A 21,340-nucleotide genomic window follows, 5' to 3' on the forward strand; every position below is an offset into this window, starting at 1 on the left:
AACTACAGGAAAACAAAACCATTAGTGTCATCTTCACAAACTATTTGTCCACTCTAGTGTGTGTGTGTGGTTTAAGCAAACGGCTTAAACATCAGATACAGTAACTGCACAGCAGCCGAGATAAAAAGGGAGCGATGAGGAGGACAGACAGACTACTGGTTCCATCCCACATCAGAAAGACAGGACACACAGAGATCAACTAAGACAGACATCTTCAGATTACAGTACAACTCAGTAGTACAAAACAAGCAATTAAAAGTAACCATTACTTGAAATATCAAGTTTATGATTATTAGTTTGAATTAGCACAAGACTATTATTTGTGTCAAACTGAATCTACAGTTGAAGTCAGAAGTTTACATACACCTTAGCCAAATACATTTAAACTCAGTTTTTCCTGACATTTAATCCTAGTAGAAATTCCCTGTCTTAGGTCAGTTAGGATCACCACTTTATTTTAAGAATGTGAAATGTCAGAATAATAGTAGATTTAGTTAATCTTTTATTTCTTTCATCACATTCCCAGTGGGTCAGAAGTTTACATACACTCAATTAGTATTTGGTAGCATTGCCTTAAAATTATTTAACTTGGGTGAAACGTTTCGGGTAGCCTTCCACAAGCTTCCCACAATAAATTGGGTGAATTTTGGCCCATTCCTCCTGACAGAGCTGGTGTAACTGAGTCAGGTTTGTAGGCCTCCTTGCTCGCACACGCTTTTTCAGTTCTACCCACAAATGTTTTATAGGATTGAGGTCAGGGCTTTGTGATGGCCACTCCAATACCTTGACTTTGTTGTCCTTAAGCCATTTTGCCACAACTTTGGAAGTATGCTTGGGGTCATTGTCCATTTGGAAGACCCATTTGTGACCAAGCTTTAACTTCCTGACTGATGCCTTGAGATGTTGCTTCAATATATCCACCTAATTTTCCTCCCTCATGATGCCATCTATTTTGTGAAGTGCACCAGTCCCTCCTGCTGCAAAGCACCCCCACAACATGATGCTGCCACCCCCGTGCTTCACGGTTGGGATGGTGTACTTCGGCTTGCAAGCCTCCCCCTATTTCCTCCAAACATAACGATGGTCATTATGGCCAAACAGTTTTTTTTTTTTTCATCAGACCATTGGACATTTCTCTGCAAACCATAGTCTGGCTTTTTTATGGCGGTTTTGGAGCAGTGGCTTCTTCCTTGCTGAGCGGCCTTTCAGGTTATGTCAATATAGGACTCGTTTTACTGTGGATATAGATACTTTTGTACCTGTTTCCTCCAGCATCTTCACAAGGTCCTTTGCTGTTGTTCTGGGATTGATTTGCACTTTTCGCACCAAAGTATGTTCATCTTTAGGAGACAGAACACGTCTCCTTCCTGAGCGTTATGACGGCTGCTTGATTCCATGGTGTTTATACTTGTGTACTATTGTTTGTACAACTGAACGTGGTACCTTCAGGCATTTGTAAATTGCTCCCAAGGATGAACCAGACTTGGGGAGGTCTACAATAGATTTCTGGAGGTCTTGGCTGATTTCTTTTGATTTCCCCATGATGTCAAGCAAAGAGGCACTGAGTTTGAAGGCAAGCCTTGAAATATATCCACAGGTACATTGACTCAAATGATGTGAATTAGCCTATCAGAAGCTTCTAAAGCCATGATATCATTTTCTGGATTTTTTCAAGCTGTTTAAAGGCACAGTCAACTTAGTGCATGTAAACTTCTGACCCACTGGAATTGTGATACAGTGAATTATAAGTGAAATAATCTGTCTGTAAACAATTGTTGGAAAAATTACTTGTGTCATGCACAAAGTAGATGTCCTAACCGACTTGCCAAAACTATAGTTTGTTAACAAGAAATTTGTGGAGTGGTTGAAAAACGCATTTTAATGACTCCATCCTAAGTGCATGCCAACTTCCGACTTCAACTGTATGTCCCTAACGGATACGCAGTTTGGTCAAGCTGATTCCATAGATTCTCATGCAAAATGTTTATTAGTGAAAAAGTCAAGCATTGTCAGTAGTTCCTAGAGTTAATGTAAGTGGTACTTGACAGACACATCACCAGCGTCTATAGTACTGTACCTAAAGATGTGAGAACACAAAACAATCATGATTACTTCATCCTCCCACAGGATTGGTCCTTCCAAAATATCATGTATACATTGAAGTCACCGGAGTCAACTGTCTGTATGTACATAAATATCCCCATCCTTCAGCAGATTGTAGTTTGGGTCATAATAAGACATTCTATTATTCCATAATTTAGTCACTACATATTCATAACCAGCCACAGTCTCCCAGTCTCCGACACATGGACCACCAGCCTGTAAGTACACAGACCTAGCCCATGGTGTGTGTGTGTGTGTCTGTGTGTGTGTGTTAGTCCACTCCCAGTGCTCTGAGCTGTCTCTCTATCTCATCGTCAGAGATCTGTGTTTTCCGTTTAGGAGAGGCAGTGGGGAGATTCTTCCCTGCTGCTGGGGCTCTCACCATCTGAAACACACACACATTGCAACAGGTTAACACTGGCACTCCGCTTCCAACACACACATTACAACAGCTTAACACTGACACTGGGCTTACAACCAGGGCTGGTCATTGCTGTTCTGCCACCCTTGGCAAGACCAAAGAATTCCGTCCCCACAAAACTAGAATAGTCCCAGTATGCAAAATTACTTTGAAAAGACATCTTTCCGAGACGTTGAAGTTAGGTTAAATGTAGGTTCTGACTGAAAGGTGAAAAGGTAGTTTCCGTATGTTTAAAATACATGTTTTTCAGGACGTTGTAAAGGTGTCTTTTACGGATGTTGAAAATGAAATTTTCCTGGATGTTGAAATTAGGTTCATTTTCAGTTCTGTGTGAAAGTTGAAAATACTTATTTTTCGGATGTTGAAATCAGGCTTATTTTTGGTTCTGAATGTAATTTATAGACGTCTATGTTTTGGCCAAATCAAGGCTGGTCCAGACAGGACAAAATCTGAAGAAAACATAGACGTCTATGATTGGTTCAGATTTGGCCCGGATCGGTCCAAAAATCAACGTCCATGGTCATTGAAATCAAGGCCGGTCCGGACAGCACCAAAAAAAGCCGTCCAAAAGGAGTCGACGTCGGTCCGTGCTTACTGAGATGTAGCCTACGGTGTTGCCTGAAATGTCATTTTATGAACGCCCATCTGTGGTAAGCCTACTGATTGTAAAACACACAAAAAAAAGACATCCAAAAGATGGGGTGTAGCATACCATGTCAGCCCACAATGGAATTTTATGAATGCCCATCCATGTGGTAGACCCACCATTGGCTGTATTAGTCCTGACCCCTATGACAAATCAATTTGGCTAATTAAGCTCGGAATATCAGCTACCCAACTTTATCAGGAGTTATCGTGAGCCTATTTGCAATGTGTTTACATATCGGGAAATGCAGAAGTATTTTCTTTTTCGCTATGATCAGCTTGTCAAAAATTGACAGATACAAACTTGAAACCACTGATCATGACATCTCCTGGACAACAGTTGTGATTGTCCATTCCACTTTGACCTGTCCTGTTTTTAGGATATGTTGTCTGTTAACATGACAGCGCATTTTTTATTTGATTTGAGCACCATTTAGGTTAGGCATGATGTAAAAAGTCTCATTACATTGTCATCCATTTTATCTCCAGTCTGTAGGCTACAGAAAAGGCCACATACTATTTCTACCATATCCTATATTTGCTACATGATTTATGTTAGATGATTTTTTTGACAGAACGTTGGTGGAGCACAGCAGAGATGCATCTCTCCAACAGAACCCTGGAGAGGCGCGCTGGGAACGGACAAGCAAATATTTTGACAAAGTGGGCACTGCTTATCACACGGCAGCATCAGCGCTCACCTAAAAAGCCAAAATGACACTGGTTGAGAGAAATTGTCATTGTTTTAGGGCAAAATTATGTGAGGTTTTATGTGTTGTTGGAGGTGCGTCTTGATCAGTTTAGCTCAGAAAATGGCGCCCTTTTCTATCTGCAGCCACAGGTGGCTGCCTAATCCTGCCTAATGAGCGGACCGGCCATGTTTACAACACACATAGTCTCCACTAACATCAAGGCGGTGACCCGATCCTGTAGGTTCATGCTCTACAACATTCGCAGAGTACGACCCTGCCTCACACAGGAAGCGGCGCAGGTCCTAATCCAGGCACTTGTCATCTCCCGTCTGGATTACTGCAACTCGCTGTTGGCTGGGCTCCCTGCCTGTGCCATTAAACCCCTACAACTCATCCAGAACGCCGCAGCCCGTCTGGTGTTCAACCTTCCCAAGTTCTCTCACGTCACCCCGCTCCTCCGCTCTCTCCACTGGCTTCCAGTTGAAGCTCGCATCCGCTACAAGACCATGGTGCTTGCCTACGGAGCTGTGAGGGGAACGGCACCTCCGTACCTTCAGGCTCTGATCAGGCCCTACACCCAAACAAGGGCACTGCGTTCATCCACCTCTGGCCTGCTCGCCTCCCTACCTCTGCGGAAGCACAGTTCCCGCTCAGCCCAGTCAAAACTGTTCGCTGCTCTGGCACCCCAATGGTGGAACAAGCTCCCTCACGACGCCAGGACAGCGGAGTCAATCACCACCTTCCGGAGACACCTGAAACCCCACCTCTTCAAGGAATACCTAGGATAGCATAAAGTAATCCTTCTAACCCCCCCCTTAAAAGATTTAGATGCACTATTGTAAAGTGGTTGTTCCACTGGATATCATAAGGTGAATGCACCAATTTGTAAGTCGGTCTGGATAAGAGCGTCTGCTAAATGACTTAAATGTAAATGTAAAATAGTACAGTGGCTCTTCTGCGTTGAGAGCGGTGTGGTGTAGTAACACATGTTGTCCCCCAGGGGGAGTGGGTTCTCTGCCAGATGGGGACAGCCACTAACGGCCTCTCATATATCATCACGCACAGGCAGACTACAGGCACAACCCAACCCAGCTACCTTCCCATACAGCACATATTGACAGACATGCAGGCACAATCTACAGACTACCTTCCCATAAGAACAGGCAGGCTAAGGGCTATCCCCCTCTCCTCCAGCTGCCTGTCTGTATGCCTGCCTGTCTGTCTGCTACACCTCACAGCATCCAGATGGAAGAAGGCTTTGAGATGTAAGAGATAGTCCTATACCCTTTCCAGAGGACTGCTTATAGAGGGAAGTGACTGGGGTATGGTATAGGCCAGTATATCTTACCTTTCCAGAGATCTCAATGCCAATCTCGTCCAGAACCTGGTTCACAATGTCCTGAGATTCTTCCTCGTCACCTGACTCGTCAAATATCTCGTCTAACGTATCGTTGACTGGAGGGATGAAGGGAGAGGAGTAAAGAGGAAGAGGGGAGCAGACAGAGAGAGGTAGAGACAGAGGTACTAGTCAGTTTACCGTTAAAAGCTGTGAGTTAACAGGTCTTTGAAACACCAGGTAAACGCATTGATCTGCATGGAGTTTTTGGTTTGGACTTGACCGTTTTTTTTCTGTTACCATTGTGCATCTTTTAAATATTTAAATCCTAGGCAAGAGAGCCAATGACAGCAGCTCTTACTCATGTCCTCTGTCATGCCCATCTTCATGTTCTCCTTCTGGAAGTCCTGCATGGTCTGGAGGGTCTTCTGAGGATCCATCTTCTTGTTCACCGCCTGCATCGTCTTGACAACACAGACACACAAGAGTTACAACACAAATACTACGACACCATACAGCACAGACAATACACAACTCCCAGAGCATGTACGCACATTATCAACACAGAGGGATTCTACCTCTTCTTCCTGTGTGTTGGTACAGCCATGGCCTAGTTTCACTCCGGAGCCTAAAACAGCCAAACGAGCTGCACACACTGCCTCTAATTAGATGTCATTTGCATATCGTTCCCAAACTGTTTGAGAGTGTGTCCCTGTTTCTAGAGGGTTCTCTGCAGCTGCATAGTGGTGTGTGTCTATACATAGAGGCTGGTTTGGCGTTTTTGGTGAAAAGTTTGTATTTTCTCCTCCACAATGAAGACAGATGGTGGTACCCAGAGTAGCAGGAGCCATAGGAGGATACACAACACACACATTCAGTCACGTTGTACCAGAATGGTGAGCTGTTTTCCCGAAACACGTTCATTTCATCACTTTGTTTCAGCTAATCACCATCCTGATTGTGATTCATTAACAGACAGCTTTGAATTAGAAAAAAAGATTGATCATTAATACATGAATAACAACATTAACAAATACTTAGTGACTAACTAGTTCACATTCCAAGCTCTAAACACGATGGGCTAATATAGTCCTAGAACTGGGCTAATGAGATAGGCTTCCGGTCATGTTTAAAGCAGCATAACTGATAACAGCTAAGATGTGTATGGATGTCATCCGCGTGTCTGAGCTGTGAACAGGTGTAGGATGGAGGATCTCCACCCAGTCAGACAAACATTACCATCCTGAGGGGATGACAGGAAATAATAGACAGACTAAGAGACTAATTATTACACACTCGGGAGGAGAAGAATCCTTTGAACTGTTCTGCTGTTTTTGGAGAAGCTGTTTGAATGTTTTAACTGGGTTAGTGGGCCTGCTTTTGGCCTCAATTACCCAGACACACAGAAACACACAGATGTATGTGCGGAGCTACTACACAGAAAACACTAACTTGGTGTATGGTGCTCTTTACCTTAGCCGTAGCAGACATGGCTCCAGCCATCTTCATCTGGGAGTTCATGACCTTGGTCTGTGTGGACATGGAGGTGACCTTTGAACTGACGGCGTAGGTCCTGTTCTTCTGCTTCCTCAGCTGGACCAGCTGCTTGGCCAGGATCTTACAGGCTTCCCGGTTCCCAGACTTAGCCATCTTCTTTATCTCCATCTCCTAGGAGGGAAGGAACAGGTGCAGAATTATCAAGGGGGAGCTTCTGACTGGCTTTAAATCAGGAAACTTCACTACACTCATACTGTTTACATAAATACATACACATACTGTATACAATACATATACATCAGGTTCCCCAGGGAGCCCTGTTAGAGTATAAATACATACACATACTGTATACAATACATATACATCAGGTTCCCCAGGGAGCCCTGTTAGAGTATAAACAGTGTAAATAGTATGATTTGGCAATGGTCTAAACACCTGAGAGCTACCGGCCTCTCTTAGCTTCGATAAACACATGAAATCAGCCTCTCGCCCTGAGGAAACACACCGCAAGGCTGTACATGTCCCCTGGGAAACAGTACAGATTCAGCTGCAGCCCTGGGTGTCTGTGTTTATGTGTTTGTTCTGAAGAGCCAGACCTGAAAACAATTATTTATTAATGATTATCATTACAGTTTACAGGATTAATACTCCCAAATGCTCCACCCCTTCCCTCTGCCGGTGCATATGAGGGTTAAACTGCCATTAGGCAGATAAGTGCTGCGTAGGGTGGAGAGGAGCTGAGGGAAGGAGCTGATTGTGAAGTGCTCTCCTCAGGTAGAGAACTCTGCTAAACAGCTGAGGAGGCTCATTATATAACCCTCAGAGATACACACAGGTGGTGTCTGTCTGCCTGCTAACTAGATTCATGTTAAGAATAGACAGAAAATATAAGACCTAAGCATCTTAATAATTATGCTTATATTTAACATCTGCCATAGAGCAAAAAATGACACTGTAAATATTTAACAGTGGGAATCTAGGCTGATCTAGCTGAGTTTCAGTGTTGACTGACTGGGATGATGAGTGTTGCTGATGTGAGCTTATTACTGATGTTCTACTGCCTCAGACAGAGAGAGACAGAGAGCGAGAGCTACAACTGACAGATTGTGTGATGGCATCATCTGAGCAACAATGTACATAGAGACAGACTGATCTAATGTTCACTGGACCAGGGCAATATTTCAGCTAGATAAGTGACAAAACGTTCCTTTTCATGTGAATAATGAACTTAGTTGTTGTATAGAATACATTGGCTATATATTCAAATCATTGCACACTAGAGGTCGACCGATTAATTAGGGCCGATTTCAAGTTTTCATAACAATCGGAAATTGGTATTTTTGGACGCCGATTTGGCCCATTTAAAAAATATATATATTTAACTAGGCAAGTCAGTTAAGAACACATTCTTATTTTCAATGACAGCCTAGGAACGGTGGGTTAACTGCCTTGCTTAGGGGCAGAACGACAGATTTTTACCTTGTCAGCTCGGGGATTCAATCTTGCAACCTTACGGTTAACTAGTCCAACGCTCTAACCACCTGCTTTACATTGCACTCCACGAGGAGCCTGCCTGTTACGCGAATGCAGTAAGAAGCCAAGGTAAGTTGCTAGCAAGCATTAAACTTATCTTATAAAAAAATCAATCAATCAATCATAATCACTAGTTAACTACACATATAATCACTTAGGTACACGTTGCTCCAACGTGTACCTAACCATAAACATCAATGCCTTTCTTAAAATCAATACACAAGTATATATTTTTAAACCTGCATATTTAGTTAATATTGCATGCTAACATGAATTTCTTTTAACTAGGGAAAATGTGTCACTTCTCTTACAACAGAGTCAGGGTATATGCAGCAGTTTGGGCCGATTGGCTCGTTGCGAACTATGAAGACTACGGGGGATGATTTAATAAAAGCGCATTTGCGGAAAAAAGCACAATCGTTGTATGACTGTACCTAACCATAAACATCAATGCCTTTCTTAAAATCAATACACAGAAGTATATATTTTTAAACCTGCATATTTAGCTAAAAGATATCCAGGTTAGCAGGCAATATTAACCAGGTGAAATTGTGTCACTTCTCTTGCGTTCATTGCACGCAGAGTCAGGGTAAATGCAACAGCTTGGGCCGCCTGGCTCGTTGCGAACTCATTTGCCAGAATTTTACGTAATTATGACATAACATTGAAGGTTGTGCAATGTAACAGGAATATTTAGACTTAGGGATGCCACCCGTTAGACAAAATACGGAATGGTTCCGTATTTCACTGAAAGGAAAAACGTTTTGTTTTCGAGATGATAGTTTCCGAATTCAACCATATTAATGACCTAAGGCTCGTATTTCTGTGTGTTTATTATATTATAATTAAGTCTATGATTTGATAGAGCAGTCTGACTGAGCGATGGTAGGCACCAGCAGGCTCGTAAGCATTCATTCAAACAGCACTTTCGTGCATTTTGCCAGCAGCTCTTCACTGTGCTTCAAGCATTGCGCTGTTTATGACTTCAAGCCTATCAACTCCAAAGGTTAGGCTGGTGTAAACGATGTGAAATGGCTAGCTAGTTAGCGGGATGCGCGCTAATAGCGTTTGAAACGTCACTCGCTCTGAGACTTGGAGTAGTTGTTCCCCTTCCTCTACATGGGTAACGCTGCTTCGAGGGTGGCTGTTGTCGATGTTCTTGGTTCGAGCCCAGGTAGGAGCGAGGAGAGGGACGGAAGCTATACTGTTACACTGGCAATACTAAAGTTCCTATAAGAACATCCAATAGTCAAAGATATATGAAATACAAATCGTATAGAGAGAAATAGTCCTATAATTCCTATAATAACTACAACCTAAAACTTCTTAACTGGGAATATTGAACCACCAGCTTTCATATGTTCTCATGTTCTGAGCAAGGAACTTAAACGTTAGCTTTGTTACATGGCACATATTGCACTTTTACTTTCTTCTCCAACATTTTGTTTTTGCATTATTTAAACCAAATTGAACATGTTTCATTATTTATTTGAGGCTAAATTGATTTTATTGATGTATTATATTAAGTTAAAGTAAGTGTTCATTCAGTATTGTTGTAATTGTCATTATTACAAACAAATAAAATTTAAATAAAACAAATCGGCCGATTAATCTTTCAGCACGCGCCCCAAAAACACAACTGATGTCCACATTATTATCACTAACACAGACTACTGGGTCTTTCAGCACGCGCCCCCAAAACACAACTGATGTCCACATTATTCTCACTAACACAGACTACTGGGTCTTTCAGCACGCGCCCCAAAACATTAATCGGTATCGGCGTTTAAAAATCATAATCTGTCGACCTCTATTACACACACAGTGCTGAATAATATAGATCCTATATCTGGTTGAAACTATGTTGCTGTGTTTTGGGGCGCGTGCTGAAAGACCCAGTAGTCTGTGTTAGTGATAATAATGTGGACATCAGTTGTGTTTTGGGGCGCGCTGCTGAAAGACCCAGTAGTCTGTGTTAGTGATAATAATGTGGACATCAGTTGTGTTTTTGGGGCGCGTGCTGAAAGACCCAGTAGTCTCTGTGTTAGTGATAATAATGTGGACATCAGTTGTGTTTTGGGGCGCGTGCTGAAAGACCCAGTAGTCTCTGTGTTAGTGATAATAATGTGGACATCAGTTGTGTTTTTGGGGCGCGTGCTGAAAGACCCAGTAGTCTCTGTGTTAGTGATAATAATGTGGACATCAGTTGTGTTTTTGGGGCGCGTGCTGAAAGACCCAGTAGTCTCTGTGTTAGTGATAATAATGTGGACATCAGTGTGTTTTGGGGCGCGTGCTGAAAGACCCAGTAGTCTCTGTGTTAGTGATAATAATGTGGACATCAGTTGTGTTTTGGGGCGCGTGCTGAAAGACCCAGTAGTCTGTGTTAGTGATAATAATGTGGACATCAGTTGTGTTTTGGGGCGCGTGCTGAAAGACCCAGTAGTCTCTGTGTTAGTGATAATAATGTGGACATCAGTTGTGTTTTGGGGCGCGTGCTGAAAGACCCAGTAGTCTCTGTGTTAGTGAGTCTAATAATAATGAGGAGTCTCCCAGCACAGCAACTACAGCAGCCCCAGCAGAGGAAGAGCAAGCAGAGACCGGGAAAGCTGTGTGTGTGTGTGTGTGTGCGTGCGTGCGTGCGTGTTAAACTGTAAAATAGGTCACTACCTCTTCTTAGAGAATAGATTTTTTTTCAGACCAACAAAAATAATAACTAGATTAATTAGGAGAAATATTAATGAGTAATAAAAAAGCTGGTCTCTTGAGAGGCAATTCTGTCCAGTGTGATGTTTACTTAAAACAACAGCGGGACACCACTCTTCCTTTCATCTTTCTGACATAGGATGAAATGGAAATGTTTTATTCTGCTGTTCACACAGCCCTGTCATGACTCTGTGTTCTACCTCCTCTCTCCCCTGTAGCTATCTAACTGTCCAATCCTGTCCTTTCTATCCCAGCTGTTAGCGAAGCAGCCTGTAGGCCTATCAGACAGCGCAGGAAAGGGATGTGAGTTGAGGTAGGGGGTAGCATGGAGCAGGATTAGCCTACAGTCATTTACACACGTTTGATGCAATCAGCAGCAATCTACAGAAAAGGTACTACTGAGAAACTACACCTGCCTCTGTCCTACCAGCACTTCATAGGGTGAGTGGTGTGTGTGTGTGTGTCTCACCATTTGTTTCTCTTGTTTCTCCAGAGCAGCTCTGTCTCTAGTGATCTGTCTCTGAGTACCACGAAGCTCCTTGGCCTGTTCCTTTATTACGTCTGAGAGAGAGAGAAAAATGTTTACGCTACAAACATACACAGTTATTGAATCAAAATGATTTATGACATACAGCTCATTCATACAGTTATGCTGGGCATTGAGCTACGCTTTCTGTAAAAGCTATAGAAGCACGGTACCATTCTGGGGTAGTAGACTGGGACAAAAGCTCTAGACTAGACATTTCTCATGGAATCTAAACCATCCCTTCCTCACAATCCATTACCCCGATAGGGCGTGTGTATAACACAGTCCAACTCAAAAACCACGCTCCAAATACCAGACTCAACTTCTACACGATAGAACTGGATTATTTCTTACAGTACAGAGGGACCAACACTAAAGAGAGCTCAGCATCTAACTCTTATAGTTCAGATAGACCCAGACTAAAAACAGCCCTTCATAACATAGTATTTATACTTTTAGAAACGTAGGCAGGGTAAACTATGTGGCAGAAGTGTAGACTCAAGTCAGATTCGAGTCACAAATATGATGACTTGCAACTCGACTTTGACTTTGACACCAATGACTCGTGATTTGACTTGGACTTGAGCCTTTTGACTCGACCTGATTTCATACCCTCCCCAAGCCCAAATATTAAAAATGATGCTATTAAAAAGTGTGCAGCGCATGAAATCTTCATTTAACAGATTACAGTTTGAATCGGAGAAAGAGTTGTTCGTGGCAGTGCAGAGGAACATCGACGGGTGAATTCAGATGGAGCCCTTGGAAAGATGATACCCAAAATAATTATTTTCGGATATAAAGACTACGCTGTATCAACAAAAAAACGGACTGCAACTTGCAAAACATGCGGGAAGAAAATTACAGACGGAGGCGCAACAATTTCCAACTTTGTTCGACATTTGAAGCTGCACAAAGAACAGTAAGTCATGGCCAATATAGCCGACAGCTATATATTTTATTACTTTACTGGTGTATCGTAGGCTAACGTAACGTTAAATCAATGAGCCTCCACACAGTCAGTCAGTGCGGGAACGTGATCATTGCACCCAATATTGAGCTAAACTGGCTAGGCAGTTTGTAGCCTAAATCCTGCCTGATGTTACTGCTGTTCCTAAAACCATTGACATATGTTAGCCTACTGTAACCACACAGAGAGAGGGTGTGTGTGTGTGTGTGTGTGTGTTAAGGTTGGGCGATTGTGCCCCATAGCGATCCTCGATCACTATTGGGGGGGGTCTTTACACAAAGCATTCATGATTTGTGTAAATGTAATATACTAACTATTACTCTTGTTAAAAATATGAAATGGTATTACATTTGGTGAAGAGCACATTATGACTTGTTTAGGACTCGAAACTCAAAGTTTAGGACTTGAGACTTGACTCGGACTTGCCTGTCTTGATTTGGGACTTGAGTGCTAAGACTTGAGACTTACTTGTGACATGTAAAACAATGACTTGGTCCCACCTCTGCTATGTGGTGTCTTGTTTGAACTGTTTCCAATAAAAACACACCAGGCTCCTGACTTCATACATAGAACAGCAATAAAAACACACCAGGCTCCTGACTTCATACATAGAACAGCAATAAAAACACACCAGGCTCCTGACTTCATACATAGAACAGCAATAAAAACACACCAGGCTCCTGACTTCATACATAGAACAGCAATAAAAACACACCAGGCTCCTGACTTCATACATAGAACAGCAATAAAAACACACCAGGCTCCTGACTTCATACATAGAACAGCAATAAAAACACACCAGGCTCCTGACTTCATACATAGAACAGCAATAAAAACACACCAGGCTCCTGACTTCATACATAGAACAGCAATAAAAACACACCAGGCTCCTGACTTCATACATAGAACAGCAATAAAAACACACCAGGCTCCTGACTTCATACATAGAACAGCAATAAAAACACACCAGGCTCCTGACTTCATACATAGAATAGCAATAAAAACACACCAGGCTCCTGACTTCATACATAGAACAGCAATAAAAACACACCAGGCTCCTGACTTCATACATAGAACAGCAATAAAAACACACCAGGCTCCTGACTTCATACATAGAACAGCAATAAAAACACACCAGGCTCCTGACTTCATACATAGAACAGCAATAAAAACACACCAGGCTCCTGACTTCATACATAGAACAGCAATAAAAACACACCAGGCTCCTGACTTCATACATAGAACAGCAATAAAAACACACCAGGCTCCTGACTTCATACATAGAACAGCAATAAAAACACACCAGGCTCCTGACTTCATACATAGAACAGCAATAAAAACACACCAGGCTCCTGACTTCATACATAGAACAACAATAAAAACACACCAGGCTCCTGACTTCATACATAGAACAGCAATAAAAACACACCAGGCTCCTGACTTCATACATAGAACAGCAATAAAAACACACCAGGCTCCTGACTTCATACATAGAACAGCAATAAAAACACACCAGGCTCCTGACTTCATACATAGAACAGCAATAAAAACACACCAGGCTCCTGACTTCATACATACAAGAGCAATAAAAACAACAAATAAGAATCAATGTTTTAAGGCAAGATAAAACCCTTGAAGTGTAGCATCAAGGGGACCATATAGAAGTGAAGAAGAGAGGGCATGCATGAAGAGAGTCATACAGCAGTCCCTAAGACACACACCCAGCAGTGGATTATGAGTTTGTGGGAGAGCACGCACGCACACGCACACACACAGCTCTGAATGTGTCCCGGCCATCCCAGCTCCTGTATTAGGGTAGAGGACATGGTCCGCTACACTGCTATTAGCCAGAGATTCTCCCTACAGTGGAGTGGGTACCAGTAGCTCTAACACCAGACACTAAATTCAGCCTCTGTTTCACTACTGGATCAAAACGCTACATATTCAAAGAAAAAGAGATTACTTTTCTTAAAAGAAGGGTTTTCCTCAAAACTAAAGAGAAGTATATATAAAACATTTAAAAACTATATTTTTGTGTTAGAAAATATCATTCCTGCAGTGAAAGTCCAAACTGAAGCATGGCAGCAGTGAATGTTGTGTTATAAAGCATGTCAATCTTTTACAGTAAAATTAATGGCAAAAGTGATAGAGAAATTATATATATCCCCACAGCAGAAAAGTTGAATAAATGTTTTTGCAGATTAATAGGTTCTCAAAATCTGACAAAATTACGCGAAAGTAGAAAATGTTGACAAGAAATGAACTAAAATAGTGAAAATCCTTGATATAGATACCAGAGCCTCATCTCCCCCAAAACTCCAGAGAGAGAGAGAGACAGAGACAGAGACAGAGAGAGAGAGAGGAGAGCTGGACAACTTGTGAGAGTGAAGTGTAGTATCTACGTACAGGGTGACGTATTGACAACGTCTAAAAGAAGGTGGGGTATCATCTATAAAACTCCACCAGCTAACCTCCGCCCGCCATCGCACCCCCACACGCCACTACACGCCTTACTATGGGATACCACTGCTTCTCGACATCGGGCAACCTTGGCACGCCACGTCCAGAGAGAGAGGAGAGAAAGAGAAGAGGAGATATCCTATCAACTATCTGACCTTGAATAAAAGTACAATAAAATGACAGTAAGTGAATATTCTTTATCAATGACACTGTGGTCATGGAATGAATTATTCATATTGAATGAGATAAACTTGAAATTGATTTAGATGGAAACTTTAATAAAGTAATTAGTTATTTAGCTATAATTGATGCATTATATTTTCTAAATAGCCTGAAGGGTTATTGCATTTTGACCTTGTAAGGTTGATGGCCATTAAGCAAGACATTTTAACTGATAGGCATTAGGCCCAGTATTTCAATGGCTCAAGGCAATATAAGATGGAGACATTTTTTCCTCTTCTTTGTTTTCTTAACCTTTGTAATCGAGGTAAGACACATTGAGATAAAATATATCTTCAAGAGACCTGAAAATCTATATTTTGGGGTTCTTCGTTCAACATATTGCTACCTCTTCAAAGTATCAGACAGACAGACACAGACAGACACCTAATTATCACTGTTGTATATTGACTGATTAATTTGTTTCCCCATGCATCACGTTTGACAACTCAGACAGGAACACTGAAATAAGTGTTTTACAGCCCTAAACATATCCTAATGGAAATATTGACACGATCATCACTTAACTTAAGAGCCATTGTGTGGGGGATTGGAGCAGACTATTGTCAACATAACCTATATCCATCTGTCTTTTAATAAACAGAATGAAGTCACGCAATCATTCAACACCAGTATCTATGGATCACACGATTCTCTCACTAGTTCTGTCTAAATCTGAACCCAGCTTTTTTACAGGATTTACACTGCCACATGCTGTTCCTTGGAATTCACATGTTGCAGTCAGCAGGTAAATTACAAAGTAACACTTGAACATACTGTAGACAGCGTCATCACATCAATAGAACAATGTACCAATGTCTACAGCTACACTGTAACTGTTCAGCAGTTACACGATGGTCATACACACCAGCTACCTTCACTAATACACAGACAAGTGGAATTGTATGTTGAGTTTCAGGCAGCCAGTTTACAAACCAGTTTATAAATAGCCTGGGTATTTCAGCTAATCCTCATTAACACACAATCTAACTTTAGAGGATTCCACGTTGACCAATTTTGATTTCGTAACATAAACATGAATCTTGACTTTTCAAACTGGTCTCAGTTAAACTGGTAAAACAGGCTTGTTCAGTAGCCTATGTTCGTTAGTGGCTGACTGGCGCTCACCAAATCAAACAACTTTGTTCATTTGTTACAAGCCTACAATCAGTGGAAAACAAACTTACCATCGACTGTCTTCTTCTTGAATAGAGATGCCATGGCGCACAAATGAAAACTAAAACCTTTTTTTTTACTAAAAACAACTTCTCCGCTCCCCGACGGTCACCAGCTAAACTGTCGCCCTATCAACAATCTAAGATTTCCTGGTCGAACTGCTCCACGGCTTCTCACATGACAGCCCCGACTCTCTGACGTCCCAAGTCCAGTTCCTCTAGTCTCCTGTAGAGCGCGGTACTGTTCCAACTCAAAACTGACGCATTTTACCATTCATTACAACCCGCACAGTGAATTCTGTAAGAACTGGGGTAGATAAAAGCCATAAAAGTAATAAGTGATGATTTGGTCAACTCTGCTCTGAAATTGCAGAGACTGAGGAGAAAAAGAGGATTAGTCACTTGAAAGCAAGAGTAGGTCGAGCGCAGGCCATATTCATTAGAATTTGGGTTTTCATTTTTGCATATTGGATTATGCTCCTATTAGAAAATACTTTGGAGGTATGTTCTATGTACATAGAAATATAGCAAATGCTAGGGATTTTTATGTCTGTGTGTGTGTCTGTGTGCACTCACGTATGTGTGTGTGTGTGTGTGTGTATGTGTGTGTGTGTGTGTGTGTGTGTGTGTCTGTGTGTGTTAAGAAGCTATGAAAATGTAAAGTATCATGTACATAAAAACAACCACATAGGGAAAGCTAGACATAAAAACAATCCCTACAGCTTCAAACCGCCATCAATTATTTTGTTCTCCTTTCATCTTCATCTCACTGGATAATGTTACCACTGAGGTCAGGGACATTCATAGGATGGTTTCTCTTCATATTCATGCAGCAACTTCTGGTCACTTGAACCGTAACCAACTCAATTCCATGACAATGTTGACTTCCCTCCATTTGGTTCAATGGAAAAGAAGGGAATAGAGAAGAGGAAATTAGGAGAGGAAGAGACGGGAGTTCTGGCTCAAAATGAAAGGATGGGGCAAAGTACAGGAGGAGAGGAGAAGGTAACAGATGAGAGGAGACAGAGGATAGTGAGGTGACTTTGAGAAGACAGAGGAGAGGTGGTGGAGTAGCCTTCAGCTCACCCCCCTCTCCATCCCAGCGGAGGAGAGCAGCGTCCTGGGGCGTTGTTCTAGTTAAGGTTATTAGGAAGATATTAGGTCTAATCAGTAGTAGACTACAGGGAACATCACTACCCCTACCACAGGCCCAGAGGTGATCCATCCAGCCAGCCCCCAGCACACAGGCCCTCTACAGCACCCTTCGTTATGGCACTAACAACAGCCTGCTGTATTTGCTGTGAATGCCGTCTTCAGTTATATTAAATATTTACATCTAATATTGGTGGGAAGGGAGGGCATTAAATGAGAATTCCTTCTGTGGCATTTTTTAAAAATGTATCTCTCTGTTCTCTCTCTCTCTCTCTCTCTCTCTCTGTTGGTGGTTTTGCCTGAGGCGAACAGACGTTTAATGTTAACGTGTTGCTAACTAACGACACAGACAGACAGCAGAGAGAGATGTCATGTGTGAAATTAGATCCCAGTACAATCACTGGGAATCTCTGAGAATCACCTCTATAAAATACATGTAGACTCACTGTAGTGCAATCCATACGCAATGCATAATCAAATATGTTTTCTCTTCAGGAATGCTGAAGGGTTGAATGATGACTCAGTATAGGAACATGGGCTTTTATCTTTTTTTCTCAATTATTATACCTATAGATGTCAACTGGTTCCATTTCATTTACCATCTGATGCATGTGATTTACATTACTCTAGCATTGTTCATATTCAGCATGTATTCAGGCAGGAGTAAATTCTGATTTAATTGACATGATCATCCACCAGTCCTGAGTTCATGCCTGGCTGGTATAATATGTATGATATGTGACATGTTACAAGTTATGGTGTTATGGTGCTTTGCTAACACATTCAGACACAGGCAGAGACAGGCCCAGGACTCAGAGTGGTAGCAGGGGATTTAAACAGCAAGACACTCTAGTTGATGGATGGATGCTGTCGACTACAACGGGACAGATAGAGGGGAGGATGGGGGGGGTGACAGGGAAAGAGGAAAGGAGGAGAGGGTCAGTGAGTCAGTGAGTGACTCTCCTACCTTAGCCCATGGGAAGAATGAGAGAGAGGCGTGTTTCTCTCAGGCACAGGGCAGCAGGGGAATGTGTTTAATACGAGATGATCTTCCCTGGTGGGTTAGCTCATCACTAACAGCCTGGAACAGAGCACGCACGCACACACACACATGCACACACACACTGTACCCACACACTGTACCCACACATTTCAAACAGAAAATGAAGGTAATTGACATTGTCTGTGAATATGAATAATAATCCATTCATTCAGCAGAGTCACTGACTCCAGTGATAATGTAAAGTAGGTCAAATTGGGATGTTCTAATATTGTTTAAACCTTTTCTCTGCTGACATCTCACTGGGGAGTCAGGCTACTAATGGAGACACTCATTATTCCAGCCAATGACAAGCTGTTATCCACAGGTACCTCTAGCCCGAGGACAACAATCTGAAACAGGTATGGAACATCAAGTCCCTCTCCTCTACCTCAGTCTCTCCCGTCAGTCCTCTCTCTCCACACCATCTACCTCTCTCAGCCCTGCATGACATGCCCTTCTCCTGTTCCCTCCTCATCTTTATCTCCATTACCAGATACATCCCACGTGTAGAATCAGGTCTCTCTATCTCTGCTCTATCCTGATCTCCTGAAACACAAGCGCTGAGGGTCAAACGACAGATCCTTCTGCCTCCATTCTCCTCGCTTCCTCAGTCTCCCTTCTACCACCCCACCACCACTGCCCTGGGGCAGGACAGAGCCAGTATTAGTCAGGGGAGGGAGGGAGGCTATTGAATATTATTAGCATGGGGAATTAGATTCATTAAGGAGGGAAGGGCAGAGACAACAAGTCCTGCAGTCAGATACGAGAGGGGAAAGCCAGACACACAGTCGCACACAAACCTACACACACGACACGCACACACGTGCACATATACATCCAGGATGCCCAGTGCATTAATGTAGGCAATTATATTCAGACAGTCAGAAATGTGTGTTAAAGACTTTCTTTAATTCCTGAAGGTGCTAGCAAGGCAGAAACAGTTTCTCAGTCTGCAAGTACTCTCATTGATGCCTTTCATGCCTGTGCTTTATAAAACAACTCAGCCTCCTTTCACTGTCTCCCATTGCTTTAGTCCTTCAAGAAAATGGAAATCTAATCGACATTCTATCCAGTCTTTCTATGGTTTGATGGAGGCATACTGTCTAAACAGGAGGAAAGAGAAAGCAGACAGTGATTACATGATGTGGTTTAATTAGGAGATAATCTGCTGATCTGGTATGTTGGGAATAATAACAGCACATACAGAGAGAAACAATTAGTCTGTAGACCAAGATGGAAGTGAATTGTAACACATACTAAATGCATTATACTGTGAAATGACTTCTCTTTTCTCTGTCTCTCTCTCCCTCACCTGACCATTTCCAATTACCTCTTTGTCTTCCTATCAGACCATTCAAGGAGGCTCCTCCATCAATCCAGACAGTCGTTGAGTCTACAACGCCTCATTAAATAATTCTCAGTATTCACTCCTGCCTCTGTTATAATTTCATATGAAAACTGGTGATTTTTAATAGAGCATATTATTATATTATTATTGTAATTATGTGGTTATAAAGGCCTGATCTGTCAGCCAAGAGAGATCTGAGTCCTCCACTGGTCACTTCATTAACACACTACAGACACATTTGGCCCTGGACCGCCATCGCGGAGGAGGACATGCACACGTGCGGGATTCCCTTTGTGAGATCCAATTAAAAGTCCCATTGACATTCCGGTCCTGCGTGGCAGTATGATATCAGTATGATAGCTAAAACAGCAGGAACAATTAAAAATGTGATTATCTTGGACTGTGTTACATTATATTGTGATTATATTAGCCACTGGGTGGTATTGACACACACACTGTTGAAAAATAAGGAATACCTCTAAAACTGAGGCTTGAATGCAAAATAAAGATGTTTATTTTGACATAATAATAATCATTTATTTAAACCACCACCCAATATTAACCCATAAATGAGTTAAAAGGTTATTGACTCAAGTCAGCCCCCCAATGTCACGTTCGTCATACTGATGAGACCAAGGCGCAGCGGGAATGTGAATGCTCATCTTCTTTTATTAATGAAGAAGAAAACGAAACAAAACACTTAATACAAAAAAACAACGACGAGAAACAGTCCTGTAAGGAACACAACTACACAAGGAACACCTACCCACCAAAAACCCATGAAAAAAACACCCCTACTAAATAAGACCTTCAATTAGAGGCAACGAGGAACAGCTGCCTCCAATTGAAGGTCAACCCAATAAACTAAACATAGAAATAGAATAACTAGACACAGACATAGAAATAGACTAACATAGAACATTAACCAAAAAACCCCGAAACACATAAAACAAACACCCCCTGCCACGTCCTGACCAAACTACAATAACAAATAACCTCTTTACTGGTCAGGACGTGACACTCAATAACACTCCTGTATGTACCTATTTTTTTTAATAGGAAACATAATATAAACAATGCAATACAATCGGTCTGTCTGTCTGTCTGTCTGTCTGTCTGTCTGTCTGTCTGTCTGTCTGTCTGTCTGTCTGTCTGTCTGTCTGTCTGTCTGTCTGTCTGTCTGTCTGTCTGTCTGTCTGTCTGTCTGTCTGTCTGTCTGTCTGTCCTCGTATCAGTATCCGTATGTAACCCAACTACTGTAATAACTAAAGCTGTACTAATGGCTGTTTAATTGACTATTAATGTCTGTCGCTCCCCTCTCCTCTCCTCAGTTAGCACACCGACACACTACTTTGTAGTGTTCCAGGGTGATTAGAGAGGAGATATGAACTATTAGAGCATCACGGTCGTCATCGTTATCATCAGGTGTTGTAGGGAGACTCTGGAGAGACCAATAGAGACAGGTGTTCTTTAGAAGGGACTGCAATAGAACAACATCAATGTTAAAAACTCCAGACTCTG

The 21,340-nt window shown here is 42.1% G+C and overlaps 1 protein-coding gene and 1 long non-coding RNA gene across 3 annotated transcripts; one reads left to right on the top strand and one right to left on the bottom strand.

Moving 5' to 3' along the window:
* Positions 1-1,968: 1,968 nt before the first annotated feature.
* Positions 1,969-18,415, bottom strand: chmp2ba (charged multivesicular body protein 2Ba). Of its 2 annotated transcripts, none has more exons than XM_014173900.2 (6): positions 18,397-18,415; positions 11,400-11,491; positions 6,671-6,865; positions 5,559-5,661; positions 5,210-5,316; positions 1,969-2,488 (listed from the first exon to the last, which is right to left on the bottom strand). In XM_014173900.2, exons 2-6 carry the CDS (start codon positions 11,400-11,402, stop codon positions 2,375-2,377), a joined length of 522 nt encoding a protein of 173 aa, XP_014029375.2. In that variant the 5' UTR covers positions 11,403-11,491; positions 18,397-18,415; the 3' UTR covers positions 1,969-2,374. The 2 variants fall into 2 exon arrangements, with proteins under 2 accessions (XP_014029375.2, XP_045563592.1); XM_045707636.1 differs by lacking the exon at positions 18,397-18,415 and adding an exon at positions 16,290-16,474.
* LOC106586520 (uncharacterized) lies at positions 14,922-19,898 on the top strand. Its single transcript, XR_001324210.2, has 4 exons — positions 14,922-15,065; positions 15,799-15,850; positions 18,797-18,830; positions 19,821-19,898. It is a non-coding gene; the product is annotated as an uncharacterized lncRNA (long non-coding RNA).
* The last annotated feature ends 1,442 nt before the right edge of the window (positions 19,899-21,340 follow it).

The sequence above is a fragment of the Salmo salar genome, chromosome ssa25, assembly GCF_905237065.1.
Source record: "Salmo salar chromosome ssa25, Ssal_v3.1, whole genome shotgun sequence".
Lineage (NCBI taxonomy): Eukaryota > Metazoa > Chordata > Actinopteri > Salmoniformes > Salmonidae > Salmo > Salmo salar.

What these genes read in the sequence shown, in the direction of transcription:
- chmp2ba (XM_045707636.1), bottom strand. Translation starts at nt 16,323, where the DNA reads ATGGCATCTCTATTCAAGAAGAAGACAGTCGATG. An exon ending in CAAGAAGAAGACAGTCGATG is followed by an intron (nt 11,492 to 16,289) that starts GTAAGTTTGTTT and finishes TCTCTCTCTCAG; the next exon opens with ACGTAATAAAGGAACAGGCC. An exon ending in GGGCATGACAGAGGACATGA is followed by an intron (nt 5,317 to 5,558) that starts GTAAGAGCTGCT and finishes TCATCCCTCCAG; the next exon opens with TCAACGATACGTTAGACGAG.